Raw genomic sequence first — 20,685 nt, 5'->3', positions numbered from 1 at the left:
CCCGTATTGTTCTCTGTCTTCCCTTGCCATCATATCAAAACCTTGTATTGCTTTCTCTCTTTCTAAAACAAAGACTTTTCCATCGTTTCTGTTCCCTTTCTAGTTCTTTCTGACAAGCTGCCTTTCCAGTAGGACACACTGGATCCATGCTTTCCACTACCTAAATGGCCCATTCCTCAGCCACCTCCCCAGCCTCAAAGACATTGATGCCAGCTGGCAGTAGGTCTGCTGTCTCACTGAATTCAGAGGCAGAGTGCTCAGTCTCAACAGAATTGATGATATTTTTGTCACCACCCCCTGACTTAATACTACTTTTGTTGTACTGAGCTGCTGCTGCCAAAGGGGGCACTTTTTCTGACAAGGCAGGATAAGATGAAAGTAACAGAATCTGATCTCACCCAAGGAAAGAGGGATAAAACTGAGATTTGAGTGCTCCTGAGCTTTATAAAAGAGATGAAACAAAGCAATCTTTTTTGTGTACAATTCAGTATGAGGTGAACAATGATACTTAAAAGATAAATTTGTATGAAACAGGTAGCAGATTTAAGAAAGAAGACAATCCTTCACCTTGATTCCATGGGCCAGTGGAATGATGATTTGTGCAGGATACTGTTGTAAGTACCAAGCTGGAAATAAATGTCATAGTGTTACGACGTGACGTGGCGTGAACCCTTCCGCTAATTAACCCAAACACCCAGAAAAGATCCCCTCGCCTCATAGTCTGTTAAAGTATGAGTGACAGAAAACACCCAAATTTCACTATTTGGACCAGCACAATGGCTCAGTGGTTAGCATTGCTGCCTCCCAGCGCAAGGGACCTGGGTTTGATTCTAGCCTCGGGTAACTGCCTGTGTGGAGTTTGCACATTCTCCTCGTGTCTGCATGGGTTTTCTCCAGGTGCTCCAGTTTCCTCCCACAACCCAAAAAATGTGCAGGTCAGGTGAATTGACAAGGCTGAACTGCCTATGATGTTCAGGGATGTGTCAGTTAGGTGCATTAGTCAGGGGTAAATATAGGATAATAGGATAGGGGAATGGGTTTGGATGGATTACACATTGGAGGGAAGGTGTGGACTTGTTGGGCTGACAGGCCTGTTTCCACACTGCAGAGATTCAATGATTCACTTTATTCTTTAGCTTAAATGTGAACATTCAACAACAACAACTTACAATTCTAAGGCCCCTTTATCTTAACTACTTATTATCTGCCTTCAACTTTACAACAATATACTGTTCCAATAAACATGTATTAAAATTATTTCAACTTAATTTCAAAACAACACAGCGGCTGTCATCTTTAGTTTATGTCTTCCTCAGGCTGGAGATCTCCCTGGGTTGTCTTCATTCTTTTGCTGCAAAGATGTTTCATCTGAGAAAGGTACCTTTGATAGAGAGGGTGTTGCTGGCAGTTACTCTGGTGATGGCAGTTGGTCTCACTCGCTAACTGCCAAAATGTCAGCTTCTTTATACCTTAAACATTGGATCGTCTCATTGGTTCAAAGTTGGAAAACACAATAAACTCAAAATCGATTAGGTTTTAGTGTCCTGGGGCGTAATTTAAACAGGTTCGATTTGAATTGTTGTCAAAACAACTGAGGTATCTAGTTCACAACCAAATGTTACATATTTTCAATTTTCCAGTACACTCTGAGACTGCTAGTCAGTCACATGACAGGTGCCTGCAAACTTTCAGTGCAAAACAGCCTTCACTTTATTAAAGGCACAATACAATAGTGATTTGTTTTCTGCTGTCAGGTTTGTGCAAACTCAGTTGCAGGATTATAATTGTATATACAGCTTCTAGTATAAGCAGAAAAACAAAAGCTCCTGAAATAGCTTCCAAGAAAACAAGGCTTCCTGTTAAATCAATACGTGCGAAACCAATGTGGAACAGCAATCATCAAAGCAACCACATCGTTCATCTGATAATTATAAACAAAAATGCCATTCAACATATCCATAAAAGCTCTCCTGTTACAATATTTGTTTTGCTCTCAGGTTTTGTTTTCTCAGACTTCATTCAGATGCCAATTCCTTGAAGTGATCATGCTTTGTGTAGAGAAGAACGTTTTGATACCAGTTTTAAATGTGCCTTTTATCTGGGGATTGGAATCAACCTCCTTCCAAGGCTGGATATGTGGGTTACTCTCTCTGGAGTTTGCAAGAATGAGACGTGACCTCATTGAAAAATACAGGACTTCAAAGGCGGGTTCAAGTGAATTTGAATGAACTGGGGATTTCTATTTCATTTCATCTTGTGTTGTTGCTGTAAGGTTATTTTCTTTCACTGCTGAAGAACCCAAATTTCTTCAGTATTTATTCTTGACATTTGAATAAATTCACTTGTGTATGACCGGCTGAGCCAGCATTTATTTGCCCTTGAGAAGGTAGCAGTGAGCTGCCTCCTCGAACTGCTGCGATCCACGTGCTGTAAATGGATCCACAATACCCTTTGGAAGGAATTCCAGATTTTGCCTCTGTGACACTGAAGAAAGTGCAATACTGTCATGGACAGATGCATCTGCAGAAGACAGATTGTTGAAGATGGAGTCAAGTATGCTTTTTCCTCACAACCAAAGGAGACTGTCTAGCAGCTATGTATTTTGGGACTTGATCCATTTAGTTGTGCTGTTGCTGAATCACATTTGGTGATGGACGTTGAAGTCCCCCACACCAAGTGTGTTCTGCTTCCATGCCACACTTCTTTCAAATATTGTTCAACATGGAGGATCACTGATGTATTTGCCAAGAGAGGACAGTACATGGTATCAGCAAGAGATTTCCTTGCCCATGTTTGACTTGATGCCATGAGAATTCATGGTGTCTTACTGTCTATTTTGAGGACACAGGGCAACATCCCCTGTGCACTACTGTGCCACCTCTGATTGGCCTATTCAGCTGGTGGGACAAGACATACCCCAGGATATGGTGATAGTTTTGTCTGAGATTTTTTTGCAATGTATGATTGGAATCAGATGGTTGTTCAATTTTGGCATTATCCCCTAGATGTTAGTAAAGAGGACATGAGGGATTGACAGAGCTGTTTTTTGGCATTTTTTTTCCCATCATTTCTGGTCCCTTGGCCAATGCTAGCTGGTCCATCCAGTTTTATTTCTTTTGTCAGACTTTGCAGCAATTGTTACAACTGGATGGTTTACTGAGCTGTTTCAGAGGGCACCAGGAACTTTATCTCTCAGACTTCAGTGTTGGTTTTCAAAAAGCATAGGAGATGAAATGTTTAACAGGAGAAGGTTTGTGAAGGAGATGTTCACACTCCAAGGTAGCAAGTTGGACTGAGCTTGTTTCTCTGTAGACTTGCTGATGATGTCATCATGATATTACATGATCAGACTCTTGATTTGAAGTCTTCAAGATATTAACAAGAAAAGACTGGGTAGATGAAGATAAACTCCTGCCATGAGAACCAGACGCATAGTCTAAAAACTAGGGCTAGACCATTCAGAAGAGATGTTAGGAAGCAATCCTGCACACAAAATGTGGTAGATGTTTGAAACTCTCTTCCACAAAGCCAAAGAATGCGAGACAGTTAATTTTACATCTTAGATGGATAAATTTTTGTTAAGCAGAAGCATAAAGATAAGGATATGGATCAAAGGCAGGTCTGTGGACTTGGACCACAGATGAACCATGATCTTATTGAAACAGGTTTGATGGGCTGAATGGCCTACTCCTGTTCCCATGTTCTTAAAATGACTGTGGCATAATTACATAAATAGACAATACAGAGGAACTCAACAATAGGAATCAGTACTGTGACTCTTCACTGCTGTGTCTTGGTGTCCAAAACTAGACATAAAGTACTCCAAGTTTGTTTATACTAGTGTACTGTGTAGTTTCAGGAATACATGTGGTTGTGTGAGTTAACTATAAAACTTCGAATTCCATTTCCTTTATTGGTGCTATTATTAGGAAGTCCAGTTCTCTTTGAATTTCTTTCCTGGTTTCTTCAATTCTATTCATTGGCATTTTGTGGCCTATTTTTACTTCCTTTTTGAAGTACTTTGCATTTGTCCGGAATAAACTTTATTTGTAATTGACGTGCTCATATTTCTATTCAATGCGTGTGACTTATTGAGCCACACCCACGACCCATACATATGTCATCTATGCATTTAACCATTAAAAGATGCAAATTAGAAATGGTGACCCAGAAGATTGGGCCTTTTTATTTTTGGGTGCATCACCTAATTTTTTCCTCCTTATTAATCTTTTAGTCATTCCACAATTTATTTTCGTATTCTATCCAGACTTCTGGAGCAGCATGGTGGCTCTGTGCTTACCACTGCTGCCTCAGAGCGCTAGGAACCCGGGTTTGATTCTAGACTGTGGTGACTGTCTGTGTGGAGTTTACACATTCTTCACATGTCTGCGTCGGTTTCCTCCAGCAGTCCAAAGATGTGCAGGTTTGGCCATGCTAAATTGCCCATAGTGTCCAAGGATGAGCAGGCTAGATGGATTAGCTGTGGCAATGCAGGGTTACAGGGATAAGGTAGGGAAATGGGTCTGTGTGGGATGCTCTTTGTAGGGTCGGTGTGGACTCAATGGGACGAATAGCCTGCTTCCACATTGTAGGAATTCTGTGATTCCGACCTGCCAAAACCATTTTTTTTGTAATTATGTATATTTTCTTTAAGTTTGATATTGTCTATACTTTTCCTATAATAATACACTGACCAATCCTTGGAATTTTACTTGTTAGAATGTATCTATTCTGTACAATCTTAAGTATCCCTTTAAATATCTGCCACTGCATCTCTGTTCAGAAATACCTTAATGCTGCTGCCTCACAGCTCCAGAGACCCAGGTTTGGTTCCAGCCTCGGGCAACTGTCTGCATGGCGTTTGCACGTTCTCCCCATGTCTGCGTGGGTTTCCTCCCACAGTCCAAAGATATACAGATCAGGTAAATCGTGCATTTAGGAACATGGGTCTGGGATATCATAGCAATTACAGAAACATGGCTCAGGGATTGACAGGACTGGCAGCTTAATGTTCCACGATACAAATGCTACAGGAAGGATAGAAAAGGGGGCAAAAGAGGAGAGGGAGTGCCATTTTTGATAAGGGATAGCATTACAGGTACACTAAGGGAGGATATTCCTGGAAATCCAGGGAAGTTATTTGGGTGGAACTGAGAAATAAAGGGATGATCACCCTATTGGGATTGTATTATAGACCCGCTAATAGTCAGTGGGAAATTGAGAAACAAATTTGTAAGGAGATCTTAGTTATTTGTAAGAATAATAGGGTGGTTATGGTAAGGGATTTTAATTTACCAAACATAGACTGGGACTGCCATAGTGTTAAGCATTTAGATGGAAAGGAATTTGTTAAGTGTGTACAAGAAAGTTTTCTGATTCAGTATGTGAATGTATCTACAAGAGAAGGTGCAAAACTTGACCTACTCTTGGGAAATAAGGCAGGGCAGGTGACTGAGGTGTCAGTGGGGGAGCACTTTGGGGCCAGCGACCATAATTCTATTAGTTTTAAATAGCGATGGAAAAGGATAGATCAGATCTAAAAGTTGAAGTTCTATATTGGAAGAAGCTAATCTTGATGGGATGAGGCAAGAACTTTCAAAAGCTGATTGGGGGCAGATGTTCACAGGTAAAGGGACAGCTGGAAAATGGGAAGAGTTCAGAAATAAGATAACGAGAGTCCAGCGACAGTGTATTCCTGTTAAGGTGAAAGGGAAGGCTGGTAAGTGTAGAGAATTCTGGATGACCAGAGAAATTGAGGGTTTGGTAAAGAAAAAGAAGGAAGCTTATGTCAAATACAGACAGAAGAGATGGAGTGAATCCTTAGAAGAATATGAAGGCAATAGGAGTATACTTAAGAGGGAAATGTGGAAAGCAAAAAGGGGACATGAGATAGCTTTGACACTAGGATTAAGGAGAATCCAAAGAGTTTTACAAATATATTAAGGACAAAAGGGTACTTAGGGAGAGTATAGGGCCCCTCAAGGAGCAGCAAGGCTCCTGTGGAGCCACAGGAGACACTAAATGAGTATTTTGTAGCAGTGTTTACTGTGGAGAAAGTCATGGAAGATATAGCATGTGGGGAAATAGATGATGACGTCTTGAAAAATATTCAAATTACAGAAGAGGAAGTGCTGGATATCTTGAAATGCTTAAAGGTGGATAAATCCCCAGGACCTGATCAGGTGTACCCTAGAACTCTGTGGAAAGCTAGAGAAGTGATTGTTGGGCCCCCTGCTGAGATATTTGTATCATCGATAGTCACAGATGAGGTCCCGGAAGACTGGAGGTTGGCTAATGTGGTACCGTCTTTTAAGAAGGGTGGTAAGGACAAGTGTACCTGTAATGCTATCCCTTATCAAAAATGGCACTCCCTCTCCTCTTTTGCCCCCCTTTCTATCCTTCCTGTAGCATTTGTATCGTGGAACATTAAGCTGCCAGTCCTGTCAATCCCTGAGCCATGTTTCTGTAATTACTATGATATCCCAGACCCATGTTCCTATAGGCCAGTGAGCCTGACAGTGGTGGGCAAGTTGTTGGAGGGAATCCAAAGGGACAGGATTTACGCATTATTTGGAAAGGGAATGACTGATCAGGAATATTCAACATGGCTTTGTGCGTGGGAAATAATGTCTCACAAACTTAAGATTGAGTTTTTTGAGGAATTAAGAGGATTGATGAGGGCAGAGTGGTAGATGTGATCAAAGTGGACTTCAGTAAGGCGTTTGACAAGGTTCCCCATGGGAGACCAGTTAGCAAGGTTAGATCTCATGGAATACAGGGAGAACTAACCATTTGGATACAGAACTAGCTCAAAGGTAGAAGACAGAGGGTAGTGGTGGAGGGTTGTTTTTCAGACTGGAGGCCTGTGACCAGTGAAGTGCCACAAGGAATGGTGCTGAGTCCACTACTTTTTGTCATTTATATAAATGATTTGGATGTAAACATAGGAGGTATGGTTAGTAAGTTTGCAGATGACCCCAAAATTGGAGGTGTAGTGGACAGTGAATAAGGTTACCTCAGATTACAATGGGATCTTGATCGGTTGGGCCAGTGGACTGAGGAGTGGCAGGTGGAGTTTAATTTAAATAAATGTGAGGTGCTGCATTTTGGGAAAGCAAATCATAGCAGGATTTATACACTTAATGGTAAGTGTTCTAGGGAGTGTTGCTGTACAAAGAGACCTTGGAGTGCAGCTTCATAGCTCCTTGAGAGTCGCAGGGACATGGGATAGTGAAGAAGGCATCTGGATGGATATATGAATAGGAAGGGTTTAGAGGGATATGGACCGGGTGCTGGCAAGTGGGACTAGATTAGGTTGGGATATCCGGTCGGCATGTATGACTTGGACTGAAGGGTTTGTGTCTATGCTGTATATCTCTATGACTCCAAGGCTGTATGACCATGCTAAATTGCCCAGAGCATTCAGGGATGTATGAATTAGGTATATTAGTCAGGGGAAATTAAAGTAATAAGGTAGGGAAATGGGCCTGGATGGGATACTGTTTGCAGTGTCAGTGTGGACGTGTTGGGCCAAATGGCCTGTTTCCATACTGTAGGGATTCTGTGATTTAATCTCTAATTTGCAAGTCCATTTTAGTTTTTAACGCCTTCATTTAAATATTTTAGATATACTCTTCTTTGTGAAACTGAATGTAATACTCAGTCATGTTAAGGTTGCTGCAACCAGGGGCATCTTCCCTATGGGATCATTTATTAATCTGTTATGAACCAGGCCAGAATCCCTCAAAACTTTTTAAGAAGGTAGCCGAGTATATAACTTTTCTAGTTGTTTTAAGCAGATGTAAGGTGAACATTCCAGGAGCAACGATTCTGGTCAAACCACTTCATTTTAAACAAAACAGAATTTATTTACACACAAACAACAGAAAACTGAATTTAGAATAGCTTAACTATTTGAAAACCCAACCGACACAAAAACAAAGCTGTTCTGGTTTCCTGCAACCACCCATAAACACATCCCTAGGCAAAAAGATAAATTGAAACACAGGTTCTTGCAGGAGAGAGAGAGAGAGAGGAACACATGGAGCTGTTTCTTTTGGTCCCCAGCTAAAACTAGAAAAAAAAAACCCTGAACTGGGAGAACTAGCTGGAGTAGCCAGTTCAGAAATTTTGGCACCTCTCAGGGGGTCAAAAAAACCAAGGACCGAATAACCTCCTTAAAGGAGCATCATCGAAAATTCTACCTGGTTGTACTATAGCAGGTGTAGTATGACCTGCTCTCTGGTCAGCTCTAGAACTTCCTGTTCTAAGAAATTTTCCTGAAAACATTCTATGAAGTCCTCATCTAGATTAATTTTCTGCATGATTTTTCCAGTTTTAATGGAAAAATTTCTAATGATTATTGCTGCACCTTTCTGACACGCTCCCATTATTTCTTCCTTTAACAGTAAACACAGTAAAATAGAAAATCGTGAGCCTGTATGCCATTCTCACAAGTGACTTCTAAGTTCAGTTTTCATTTGTTTGGGCGTAAATAAATTCTGTCTCATTTTGTCAACTAAAGCTTTATCTCCTCCAATTCAAGTGAATCGTTCCTTAAAAATGGAGACCAAAATTGCACACAGTTCAGTTGTGTAAAAATCAAAAGCCCTGTATAACTGCCACAGATCATCTTAATTCTTGTATTCCAATTCCCTTTCAGTGGCCCACAAACCATTTCTCTCCTTTAGCAATATGAATTTTTTTTCTACTGGAGAAAAAGGAAAACTTGGGAATTAAGGCAGGGCAAGTGACTGAAGTGTTAGTAGGGAAACATTTTGGGATTGGGGATCATCATTCTATTAGTTTCAAAATAGCTATGGAAAAGGATAAGCCTTCCATAAAAGCTAAAATTCTTACCAAGTAAGGCAAACTTTAATGGCATGAGACAAGAACTTCCAAAACTTGATTGAAGTAGAGTGTTTGCAAGTCAAGGGATGACTTACAAGTGGGAGGCTTTCAAAAGTGTGATAACTAAAGTTCAGAGACATTATGTTACTGTTAGAATGAAAGGTAAGGCTAGTAAGAGTAGGAAACAATGGATGCATACTTTTTAAAAAATATGTTTATACCTTTATGTTCTTACTACCACAGTGAATAACTTCTGGACAGTACCATCTACCATATTGTTACCTGTTCACTTAACCTGTTTATTTGTCTTTGCAGCCTCTTTGTATTTCTTTACATCTTACATTCCTACCTAGTTTTGTATCATTAGCAAATTTGGATACGTTGGCTTGAAAGATTCTATCAATCAAAATATAGAGAGTATTAATCATTAATATAGAGGCTAAATAGCCTGAACAAGTCAGATATGGCTTGTAAGATGTCTTCTGTGTGCAACATGAGAACACAGTAATTGACATACTTGGAATTCTGTTAGTGAATCCTAAGGCTACATCTGAATGCCAATAAAACAAAAGTCCTCAACCATTCAAAAGCAGGGCTCATACAAAATCATTCCAGCATCACCCCTCAAGAGTGTGGGAAGCAGGAGTAAACCAAGATGTCCCAGAGGGAATGCTCCCTGTGGAAGACTAAAAAGAGAGAAGAAAAATATTTGTCTGGCTGTGGGATCCTGCAACTCATGCTCCCACAGCACCTTCCCATGTAGTTGCAGAAGGTGTAGTAGCTTCCAGTTTACCTCCTCACTCCTTATTATCCAAGGCCCCAGAAACAGCTTTCAGGTAAAACAGCACTTCACCTGCACCTACACCTTCACCCAGTTGTGCCCACTGTATTTACTGCTTAGAATGGAGTTTCCTCTACACTGGGGAAACAACGCAGACTAGCAACTGTTTAGTGGAACATCTACATTCTGTCTGAGCTTCTGGTTGGCTGCCACTTCCAACACAGCACCATGTCGCCTGGCCAGCATCTCTGACTTGGGTCTGTTGCAGTGGTCCAGTAAAACTCAGTACAAGCTGGAAGAACTGGATCTTGTTTTCTGCTTGGGGACCCTGCAACCTTAAGGACTCCGTATTGCGTTCAATAATTCTTGGCCTGAACACCTTTTACCAAGTTGTTCCCCTACTCCAACACAGCAGACCTGGTCATCACTACTCCTCGGATGCTGCCTGACCTGTTGTGCTTTTCCAGCACCACTCTAACCTAGACTTTGATTTCCAGCATCTGCAGTCCTCACTTTTGCCTTGCTTTCATCATTGCCAACCAATTTTCACCCATGAATGTTCCTCACTAACTGCTTTACTTTCTCCCTATTATCCATTCCTCTGTCTGCCCGTTGCCATTCTCTCTCTCTCTCTCAGCTCCATCTTCACCTGTTGTTTGCTCTCTCCTCCCCCCATCCTCCTCATATATTGGTATACCAGCCTTGTCCTTGCTACAGTCAGTTCTGAAGAAGGGTTACTGAACCTGAAATGTCAACTCTTTTTTTTCCCTCTACAGATGCTGCCAAACTTGCTGGATTTATGCAGCAATTTCTGTTTTTGTTTCAGACTTAAAGCATCCCCAGTTCTTTGTTCCTTTGTTTAGTTGTTTACACAATGCCTGCAATGGCTGTCAGGGCTTCTTGCTTTCAAACCTCAGCCACCCTTCCAAAGGCTGTTTTACAAAACAGTTCTTTCTCATTTTAGTTCCCAGTTTTTAGAAACAAAATAAAGACAGTCCTTACACCTAGTCTATTTTCCCATTCAACTTTAGACAACTCTTCTCTTAGTGTCTCTGTAATTGCCCTTGTTTAAGTTGAGGACCTGCTTTGACCCTGCTCTCCTTCAAACTGCATCTGAAATTCTATCGTTATTATGATAACTACCTTCTTAGAGGATCCTTAACCTTGGAGAGGTAGATTGCAGATTGAAAAGATAGATGGCAGGTTGGCAGTTGGATAAATCAATTGCAGATGCATGGAGTGCTGTTGGAGATGAGGTAGGACGATGGCAGACCACAAGGAATAATGATGGGCGGGATGGTGGGATATGGACTGCTATTGGGTGTAAGGTAAGAAGATTATAGGCCTCTGATGCATTATTGCAGGATCTGGAAGATTTTTTTATTTTCCATAAAATGAGAGCATTGCTTGGCCAGCATTTATTGGAGAAAGTGAGGACTACAGATGCTGGAGATCAGAGCTGAAAATGTGTTGCTGGAAAAGTGCAGCAGGTCAGGCAGCATCCAAAGAGCAGGAGAATCGACGTTTTGGGCATGAGCCCTTCTTCAGGATTCTTGAAGAAGGGCTCATGCCCGAAATGTCGATTCTCCTGCTCCTTGGATGCTGCCTGACCTGCTGCGCTTTTCCAGCAACACATTTTCAGCGTTTATTGCCAATTCCTAATCGCCTAGCGGGTAGGTAAGAGTCAACCATGTTGCTGTCTGGAGTCACATATAGGTCATTCTCAATAAGGATAGTTGATTTTAAAATGACATTAAAATATGTCAGTAAACCATATTTGATGTTATAGTTGAGTGTGATTACATGGTCAGCACTAAATTCAATTTTCACTATCTGTGAACATAGAACATAGAATATAGAAAAATACAGCGCAGTACAGGCCCTTCGGCCCTCGATGTTGCGCCGACCAAAGCCTACCTAACCTACACTAGCCCAATAACCTCCATATGCTTATCCAATGCCCGCTTAAATGACCATAAAGAGGGAGAGTCCACCACTGCTACTGGCAGGGCATTCCATGAACTCTCAACCCGCTGAGTAAAGAATCTACCCCTAACATCTGTCCTATACCCAGCACCCCTTAATTTAAAGCTGTGTCCCCTAGTAACAGCTGACTCCATTAGCGGAAAAAGATTCTCACTGTCAACCCTATCTAAACCCCTAATCATCTTGTACACCTCTATCAAATCTCCCCTAAACCTTGTTTTCTCCAATGAGAACAGCCCCAAGTGCCTCAGCCTTTCCTCATACGATCTTCTTACCATGCCAGGCAACATCCTGGTAAACCTCCTCTGCACCCGTTCCAATGCCTCCACATCCTTCCTATAGTATGGCGACCAAAACTGCACACAATACTCCAGATGAGGCCGCACCAGAGTCTTATACAACTGCAACATGACCTCAGGACTCCGGAACTCAATTCCTCTACCAATAAAGCCCAGTACACCATACGCCGCCTTCACAGCACTATTTATCTGGGTGGCAACTTTCAGAGATCTGTGTACATGGACACCAAGATCCCTCTGCTCATCCACACTACCAAGTAGCCTACCATTAGCCCAGTAATCCATCTTCTTGTTATTCCTACCAAAGTGAATGACTTCACACTTAGCTACATTGAACTCCATTTGCCACCTTTCCGCCTAGCTCTGTAACTTATCTATATCCCGCTGTAACCTGCCACATCCTTCTTCGCTGTCCACAACTCCACCGACTTTCGTGTCATCCGCAAACTTGCTCACCCAGCCATCAAGCCCCTCCTCCAGGTCATTTATAAAAATGACAAACAGTAATGGTCCCAAAACAGATCCTTGTGGAACACCGCTAGTAACTGCACTCCAAGATGAACCTATACCATCAACTACTACCCTCTGTCTCCTTCCAGCCAGCCAATTCCTAATCCAAACCTCTAATACACCCTCAATGCCATACCTCCGTAGTTTTTGCATTAGCCTGCCATGGGGTACCTTATCGAACGCCTTGCTAAAATCCATATACACCACATCTACTGCTTTACCCTCGTCCACTTCCTTGGTCACCTTCTCAAAGAACTCAATAAGGTTTGTGAGGCACGACCTGCCCTTCACAAAACCATGCTGACTATCCTTGATCACATTATTCCTATCCAGATGTTCATAAATCCTATCCCTTACAATTCTCTCTGTGATGATGGGATTCGCACAGATACTCTCAAAATACTAGCCTGAGGTTCTAGATCGTAAATCACAATGTTTATTAATCCTTAATATTTTTTTAAACTGTAAACCAGTGTTTTTTGTCCCCAAAAGGCATTCAGCACTGCTGTTGGCTGCCTCAGGATAAAAAAAAACGTTGCATCAGGGACCAGAAGCTGGCATCAGGTTTGTTGCTGATGTGTGCAAATCTATATTGCTAATTTCAGGCATGAGGGAAAATTCTCTGGTTTGTTCTTTATTAAGATGATACCGCCCTCCTAACCTGCAATCTTCTTCCTGACCTCTCCGCCCCCACCCCCACTCCGGCCTATCACCCTCACCTTGACCTCCTTCCACCTATCACATCTCCAACACCCCTCCCCCAAGTCCCTTTTCCCTACCTTTCATCTTAGCCTGGTTGGCGCACACTCCTCATTCCTGAAGAAGGGCTCATGCCCGAAACGTTGATTCTCCTGCTCTTTGGATACTGCCTGACCTGCTGCGCTTTTCCAGCAACACATTTTCAGCTAAGATGATATCCAATATGATTCACTGGTACCAACAGAACATGTAGGTCCCAATAGTGGGCTCTACCAATCTGAATCTGAACTTAAGTGTGGGAGGAAAGTAATTTTGCACATGACATAAAAATTGGACATGTCATTGATAATGGTCGGGATGGCGTTGACCCCAGAATGATATTGACAGTTTTGTTGAGTGAGTGGAAAAGTAGCAAATCGGTCTTGTGAAGTGAGAGATAATGCATTTGGGGACAGAAAGAAAAGCAAGAAGATACAAAATATACAAAGTTAAAAATCACACACCAGGTTATAGTCCAACAGGTTTATTTGAAAGCACTAGCTTTCGGAACGCTGCTCCTTCATCAGGTGATTTGGAATATAAGATCATAAGACACTTATTCCAAAAAGCTAGTGCTTCCAAATAAACCTGTTGGACTATAACCTGGTGTGTGATTTTTAACTTTGTCCAGCCAGTCCAACACCAGCATCTCCAAATCTTGGGAAAATATACATTTTGAGTTTAAGAGGAATAAAGAGATCCTGGGTGTGCATGTCCACAGATCCTTGAAGGTGGCAGGGACAGTTGGATAAAAGTTTGAAGAAAGCATATGCTTTCCTTTTTTGGATAACATATAGTAACAAAAATGGAGGTGCAATGCTGGAATTGTATAAAATGCTGTTTTAGGCCACAGCTGGAATCTTATGTACTGTTCTAGCCACCACACTAGAGGAAAGAGAAGATTGCTCTGGTGAGAGTCCAGATGAGAAAAGATTGGATAACTTAGTGTTCTTTTCCTTAGGACAGAGGAGGGTGAGGGATGACTTACTTGAGGTGTACAAAATTGAGGGGATGGATAAAGATCACATAGGGGGCTCAGATTTAAGTTGATTGGTTGAGTAGAGAGGATATGTGGGAAAAGTTTTACACCTGAAGGTACACTTGATGCCTGGAATTTTCTGTCCAGTTTGCTGCTGGAGATAGAAACCCTTAAAATGAACTGGGACCTGCACAAAAAGCACTGAAACCTGCAAGGCTCTGGAAAATGGATTAGAATAGATGGCTAGTTTGTTTATCTTTATAGCCACAGACATCATGGGCTGAATGGCCTCTCTATACTGCAACAATGCTATGGTACACTGGTAATGCCTGCAGGTCAAATAACATTGCAGTCTTGACCATTTGGAACGAGTACTGCTGATTGATGTTCAAGCACATTCAGAACCTGAAGAAGATGGGGAAAGCATCAACAGGAAGGGCAATAGGAGAGGAATGATTTCAGAGAAAACAGAGAAATGCATCTTGACTGTCCACTGCACAACTGAGGTGAAGAGTCTTAGAGTCTGCTGTTGGTCACCTTTGGTCACTCTGCCTGTTTAGAAAGATTCCATAACGTGATCATGTTACAACTTTGACATGTCAGGAGATGACGCAAAGTGCTGATATTTTAAAATTTGCAGATTCTGACTTGTCATGTTTGATTTTAGGCGATACTTACAGGAAGAAAGCAAAAATAAGAAAGGCCGACATTTGGATTCCTCCAAGTGGGTTCTCCGCAGCATGAGATCTCATGTAAGTATAAGTGTTTGATATTGTTATATTTCACCAGACTGCTTAAAGTTTAACTTAGTTATTTCCAAAACAAGGATGCCAGATCCCAGGTTTTATTCTCAGCGCTGATTTATCACTCAGAGTAGTACCCAGTATTTTCTCTGCATGTTTGGTTAGGAGAAGAATGAACGTTCCATTGGGTGCAAGGATTCACTCTTTCCTGGCACATAAAGAGTGGCCATTTTGCTCGTACTGGAAACTACCTGATGTCTGAAAAACTTCTGATGATTTCCATGTAACATGAATTTTGAAATGACCCACGGTCATATTTAAAATAATTGAGAAGGGTTTTCTTTTGTATTACCTTTTTGGTTCTACCCTGAGATTGTGGTGGTTTTTATTCTTTCACGGGATGTGGTTGCTGCCCCTGATAACTGTTGATGAGCTAATGATGAGCCACTGCTGCAATCTTTCTTCAAACGTTTAGTCTAATTGAGAGGCTTGTTCGGCCATGTCAGAGGGCTGCTAAAAGTCAACTACATTGCTGTGAGTCTGGAGTCACATGTGGGCCAGATCAGGTAAGGATAGTAGATTTTCTTTCTTGAAGGACAATCAACAGCAGTTTATGGTCATGATTAAAAATAACTTAAGACTTTTTACTCATAATTAATGTTATTAATTCCAGATTGTTATGAATTGAATTTGAATTCCAGCAGCTGCTGTGGTGGCGTTTGAACCCATGTCAGTGACATTACCATTACGTTGCCTTCTTGCTGAATCAATCACAGGAATGTCAAGTTTCCTGAGTCTACAGCAGTTAAAACCAGTAAAACACTTACTGTAGTTAAGTAGATTGCCTGTATATAAAATGAAGCAAAGTACTGTGGATGCTGGAGATCTGAATCAAACGAAAACAAATTGCTGGAAAAACTCAGCAGGTCTGGCAACATCTGTGCAGAGAAGACAGAGTTAACATTTCAAGTCCAGTAATCCTTTTTCAGAAGAAGGTTTTTGTCTGTGTGCAAAACTGCATTTGGAAATAAAAATGTTGAAAACACAGAACAAATGAAGAGAAAATGTAGGCAATCACTTCAGTTGCAGACCTCATGGCCGCCTTTATCAATGCAAACAGATTCTGTCTATTGCAGCATTTCACACTCTTGTTATCTCTTCGCACTTTGAAAAGAGATACGGGTAGATTTTCAACTTGTGCAAGCTACTGAGGAACCTTGATTATCCGAAGGACACAGGCTGGGAGTATTTCGATCGGTTAATCAAATTCCGGATAACATAATTTAGCTGAGCATCGGGACCTTTGATCTTGCCGGATCAACCAACGTTCGGATAATCGGATGCCGGATAATCGAGGTTCCTCTGTATTGGATGGCTTAACCATTAGAGAAACTGCCTGATTTTTGTCTGCAATGACTTTTATAAACATCAATATAAAAGTTATTTCTACAAAGGCTGGAATGCCAGTTGAAATTCACCCCATACTGCTTGTCTCTTGAAATGCTCTCCTATAGTGCTTTGCTATAATAGCATCACAAAGTTCCTATTCATAGGTAATAGTGACAACCATTAATATACAAGCCTTTAAGTCCTGAAATTAGAAGATCACTGAACAATAAACAGAAGCTATGTTTTAGGTGCTGATGAGACAGAAGTCTGGCATAATTCCGATTTATTGTCATGGTAGAGGTGAATGAAAAATGAATGTGCTGTTCACCTGAAATGAAATAAACTAAGCCTATCAAAAAATTAAAATTAAGAAATGTACTTTGAGACCACATTGAAGTAAAACTCATTTTTGGTTTCTTTCTATTCTGATAGGAAGTTCCACAGCAAATGAATGGAAGTGATTGTGGGGTATTTGTATGTAAATATGCTGATTATATTGCAAGGGATGAGCAGATTACCTTCACCCAGGTAGGAGATTATTTGTGTTACGTTTTGAAAGATTAGGTTTTCAATTAATCAAGATAACTCGTTTTAAAACTGGATATTTCCCACTTTGGATTATCTGTGCCTAAGTCTGAATGATATAACTCCCGACATTTACAAGATCAAACACCCAAAGTTAAATGTAGTCCTCCGTTGCACTCGACAAGACATTTTTCATTTCTCACACCAACAAGTCTATGGTCTTAATGAGTGAGACTGGCAGTTAGTCCAAACTAGCACTAAATTGTGGGCATTTGCCATGAACTATATTGTTTTCAATGTGAGTAAGACGATGAGAACCCATTTCCTACAAGGAGTCAGCAGGCAGAAAAGATTGGCATCTCAATTGTCTGTGCCAGATTTGAATACTGGAGGTGAAAAACCAATAACTGGATTCAGTATGCCCAGACAGACATTTGAATACTGGTCACTTGGGTAAGATGTATAAAAGAATAGGATCTCAGATTGAAGTCTCTGGATTATTACCTGAGCCATTGACAAACTGCCTTGGGGATGTGCACATTGAGGTTGAAGAAGCATTGTGGGGGAAAAGGGGGGGTGCGCTGTACACCGGTACCAATTATTGAGTGTTGGAAAAAACTGCACAGTTCAAATGGCCTCCACCTGAGTCAGGTTGGGAAGAGGGTCCTTGTCAAAAGGATTAATGGGATTGTCACAAGGAACTTCAAATTAGTAAAGCTTTCATAATTTATTGTGTTTTTATTTGATATAGATGTTGGATGTTAACTGCACATTCAATTAAAGCCTTATAAGTAGATTGACCCTGAAATTGATTGGGTTAGAAAGTGCTTGCTTGTAAAATGCAACACTAAATAAGTTGTTAAAATTGGCACTAGGTCCAACCTACATCAGCAGGTGTTGTGTTGTAGAACAGTAAAAGGAGGGCTCAGGTTGGAAGAATAGTTAAAATAATAATTAAAAAGCAAACAAGGAAAAAGAATAGACTGATTAATAGCCAGAACCTGCACTATTGGTGACACAGATAGAGAAGCAATTAAAAGATGTGTAGTAGTTAGAGAGAGAGAAATAAGAGATGTAAGTAAAAAAACACCAAAGCAGATGTGTGTGAAGTGTGGCCAATTAGGTATTCTTTGCAAAATATTTTAAAATCACACAACACCAGGCTATAGACCAACAGTTATATTTGGAAGCACGAGCTTTCTGAGCGCTGCTCCTTCATCAAGTAGCTGTGGAAGCAGGATCGTAAGACACAGAATTTATCGCAAAAGATTACAGTGTCCTGCAACTGAAAAAAACCTGCTGGACTATAATCTGGTGTTTTGTGATTTTTAACTTTGTCCACCCCAGTCCACCCGATCCTTCATATCATGGTAACAGAATAGAATGTGGAAACCAAAAATATTGGAAAGGTATATATGGTCATTCAGTAACTGAAACATATAAGGTAGGTCAACATTCAAAGTGTAATTCTTTTTCTGATGTTGCTCCCACCAATACTGTACCCAATGTTATACAGTGACCAAGCAGTCCACACCAGTACTGTCCCACAGTATTGTACAGTGACAGACCTGTCCCCCATCCAATGTTGTACAGTTTACTACTGTACACTATTAATAGTTTAACAGTACACTATTACTGTACCTGCGTGTCACATAGTACTGGTGGATGTGTCTGATACTACACCCAAGTATTTACAGTGACAGGCATGTCTCCACTTCTGTATCACAGCATTAGGATAGACATATCCACCAGTACTGTACAGCATGTTATACTATGATAAACTGTCTCTACCAGTACTGTGCTCCCATCTTATACAGTTACAGAACTGTCCACACCAGCATGACTTCTGTACAATACTAATGTACCGTAATGATGTGAACAGGTCTGTCACTATATGACACTGGGATACAGTCCTGCTGCGGACAAATCTGTCACTGTATATAACATGGATACAGTACTGATGGGAACGAATATGTCTGTGCTAGAAAGAGCAATTTGAAGTTACAAATTAAGTGTATTGTCTGTATAGCATAATGCATAACATGGGTTGAATTAAATGTGATTTTTATTTTCCTTGGTGACAATCTGCAGTATAATCTCTGAGACACCATTGGGTATAATTTCAAGTAGTAAATTAAAGTTTATTGTGTTTTGGTTTCTTCCAGCATGACATTCCTTACTTTAGAATGAAAATGGTTTGGGAGATTCTGCACAAAAGAATGCTGTGATGTCCAGCTGTTGGTCAAGTCAATGCGAAAGAAAAGGTGGCTTCAGGCCTTTTAATGGATGGAAATGTGCTAAATGCTGGATTCTTGCTGAAGCCTGAACCTGCCTCTAGGTTTTTGAATGAGGATTGCACCAGATGCTGTTTGCAACGGTGATCACTCACCCTTCATCAAGCTTGCGAGTATTTGATTATACTATGGCAGATAACAAGAGTAAGGTAACTAGGAATAAACAGAACGTCCAGTTCAATCATCCTTCTTTGAAAAACCAAAGCTGACTTGTGGCAAAAAAGGTGCTGTTCAGTAATGTATTTAAATATGTGTATTTCAACAACAAACCTAACAGCAATAAGATCTTCAGGAAAGCAGTAGGAATCTTTCTTGTCGTCTTGCACTTCCAAAACTCTGTGTAAGTTGTAATACCTGCCACTTAATACAGAACAAGAAAGACTTTGCTGGGGTAATGGGAGTGTGTGTTAGTCTTTTCACTAAGATTGACTGGTGTTGTTGACAATACATTCTTTCTTCTACTACAGCCACATCCAGTGGAAATGAATGGATTGATAATTCCTTTGGATACTGTCCACTCTTCTAATGTTAAGTGTGTTCAAATCTATATTTATGACTTATCACATTTAATAAAATTTATTTGGTTTTCACATTCTCACCTTGTTTATTGACTTTGAAATATCAAGTTAATGATTCACCAAGTGACCTAAGGGCAGTAATACAGCAGTGATACTGTAAGGAACTGCTTGCTGTGTGTGTGTGTAAATGTAGAAGAACCATGGTGCTTCACCTGCTTGTTGGATTGTTTGCATTAGCTAAATTAGTTCCCTTTTACAAATCTCTGTCAAGAACCTCTCTGTAGAGACCATCCAATCCCAGCAACTTGTTGAAGTTATTTCTCACTCTTCAGAAAAACTACAACAGTGGTCCACAGAATGATGGAATGAAAGTCCAATAAAGTATGTAATTCTTGTGGAGATTGTTGGGACGGACCCGTAGGGCCTCGTCTCCACGTGTTCTTTGGAAGGAGAGATCACACCGGCTAGAGTTTGGAGCAAAAACACCGTTTATTACAGAATCAAGACTGGCAAACTATACAACGAATTCAAAAGCATGCAATTCGTTGGAGAAGGCGTTCTGTCTTCCTCTACGGACCTGGAGCAGTTATACTTCGCGCTTCCTCGAGTTCCCGGTCAGGTTCCCCTCGTTCGGTTCTCTTATTGGTCGGTTCACCTGTCTGTGAAGGGATTAGTGTCTCTATTGGCTGCCCCGAGATACCTGTCCAGCTCCTGCTGTGCTGAACAATGGGTAGACATCCTGGGTTCAGCAGTTTCCGATCTTGTAATTTAAAAGTTTATTGTTTGGAAGGGTTTCCTCATTGCTATGCGCCTGGCTGTCTGGGCGTTCACAATAGTTCTCCATAGTTGAATATACAGGTATTATCATTTAACACAGGACCTAAATGAGTTTGACGTCAGCGGAGGCATTAGCAAGTACTTTATCAATCAAGTGTAGTATCGGTGCGATTTACACTATCCGATAAGATCTTTTGTAGCTTCTGACTGTTGGTTTCCTGGACCAGGAAAAAAGGCAATGGTAAAGTGGAATGTGCCTGGCTTTGAGTTCCAATTCAAGAGGATCAGGCGGTTTC

The 20,685-nt window shown here is 40.9% G+C and overlaps 1 protein-coding gene across 1 annotated transcript in view; it reads left to right on the top strand.

The window, feature by feature from the left end:
- senp2 (SUMO specific peptidase 2) overlaps positions 1-19,661 on the top strand; it is a 138,626-nt gene extending 118,965 nt beyond the window's left edge. Inside the window, exons 14-17 of the mRNA XM_060827688.1 lie at positions 535-614; positions 14,811-14,895; positions 16,708-16,803; positions 18,966-19,661. Of these exons, the coding sequence (XP_060683671.1) occupies positions 535-614; positions 14,811-14,895; positions 16,708-16,803; positions 18,966-19,028 (324 nt within the window). The 3' untranslated portion in view covers positions 19,029-19,661. The remainder of the gene's footprint in view (positions 1-534; positions 615-14,810; positions 14,896-16,707; positions 16,804-18,965) is intronic.
- Positions 19,662-20,685: the final 1,024 nt, after the last annotated feature.

The sequence above is a fragment of the Hemiscyllium ocellatum genome, chromosome 7 (assembly GCF_020745735.1).
Source record: "Hemiscyllium ocellatum isolate sHemOce1 chromosome 7, sHemOce1.pat.X.cur, whole genome shotgun sequence".
Taxonomy (NCBI): Eukaryota; Metazoa; Chordata; class Chondrichthyes; order Orectolobiformes; family Hemiscylliidae; genus Hemiscyllium; species Hemiscyllium ocellatum.
The sequence above is the reverse complement of the archived record's forward strand: the minus strand, read 5'-3'. Positions and strand labels throughout refer to the sequence as shown.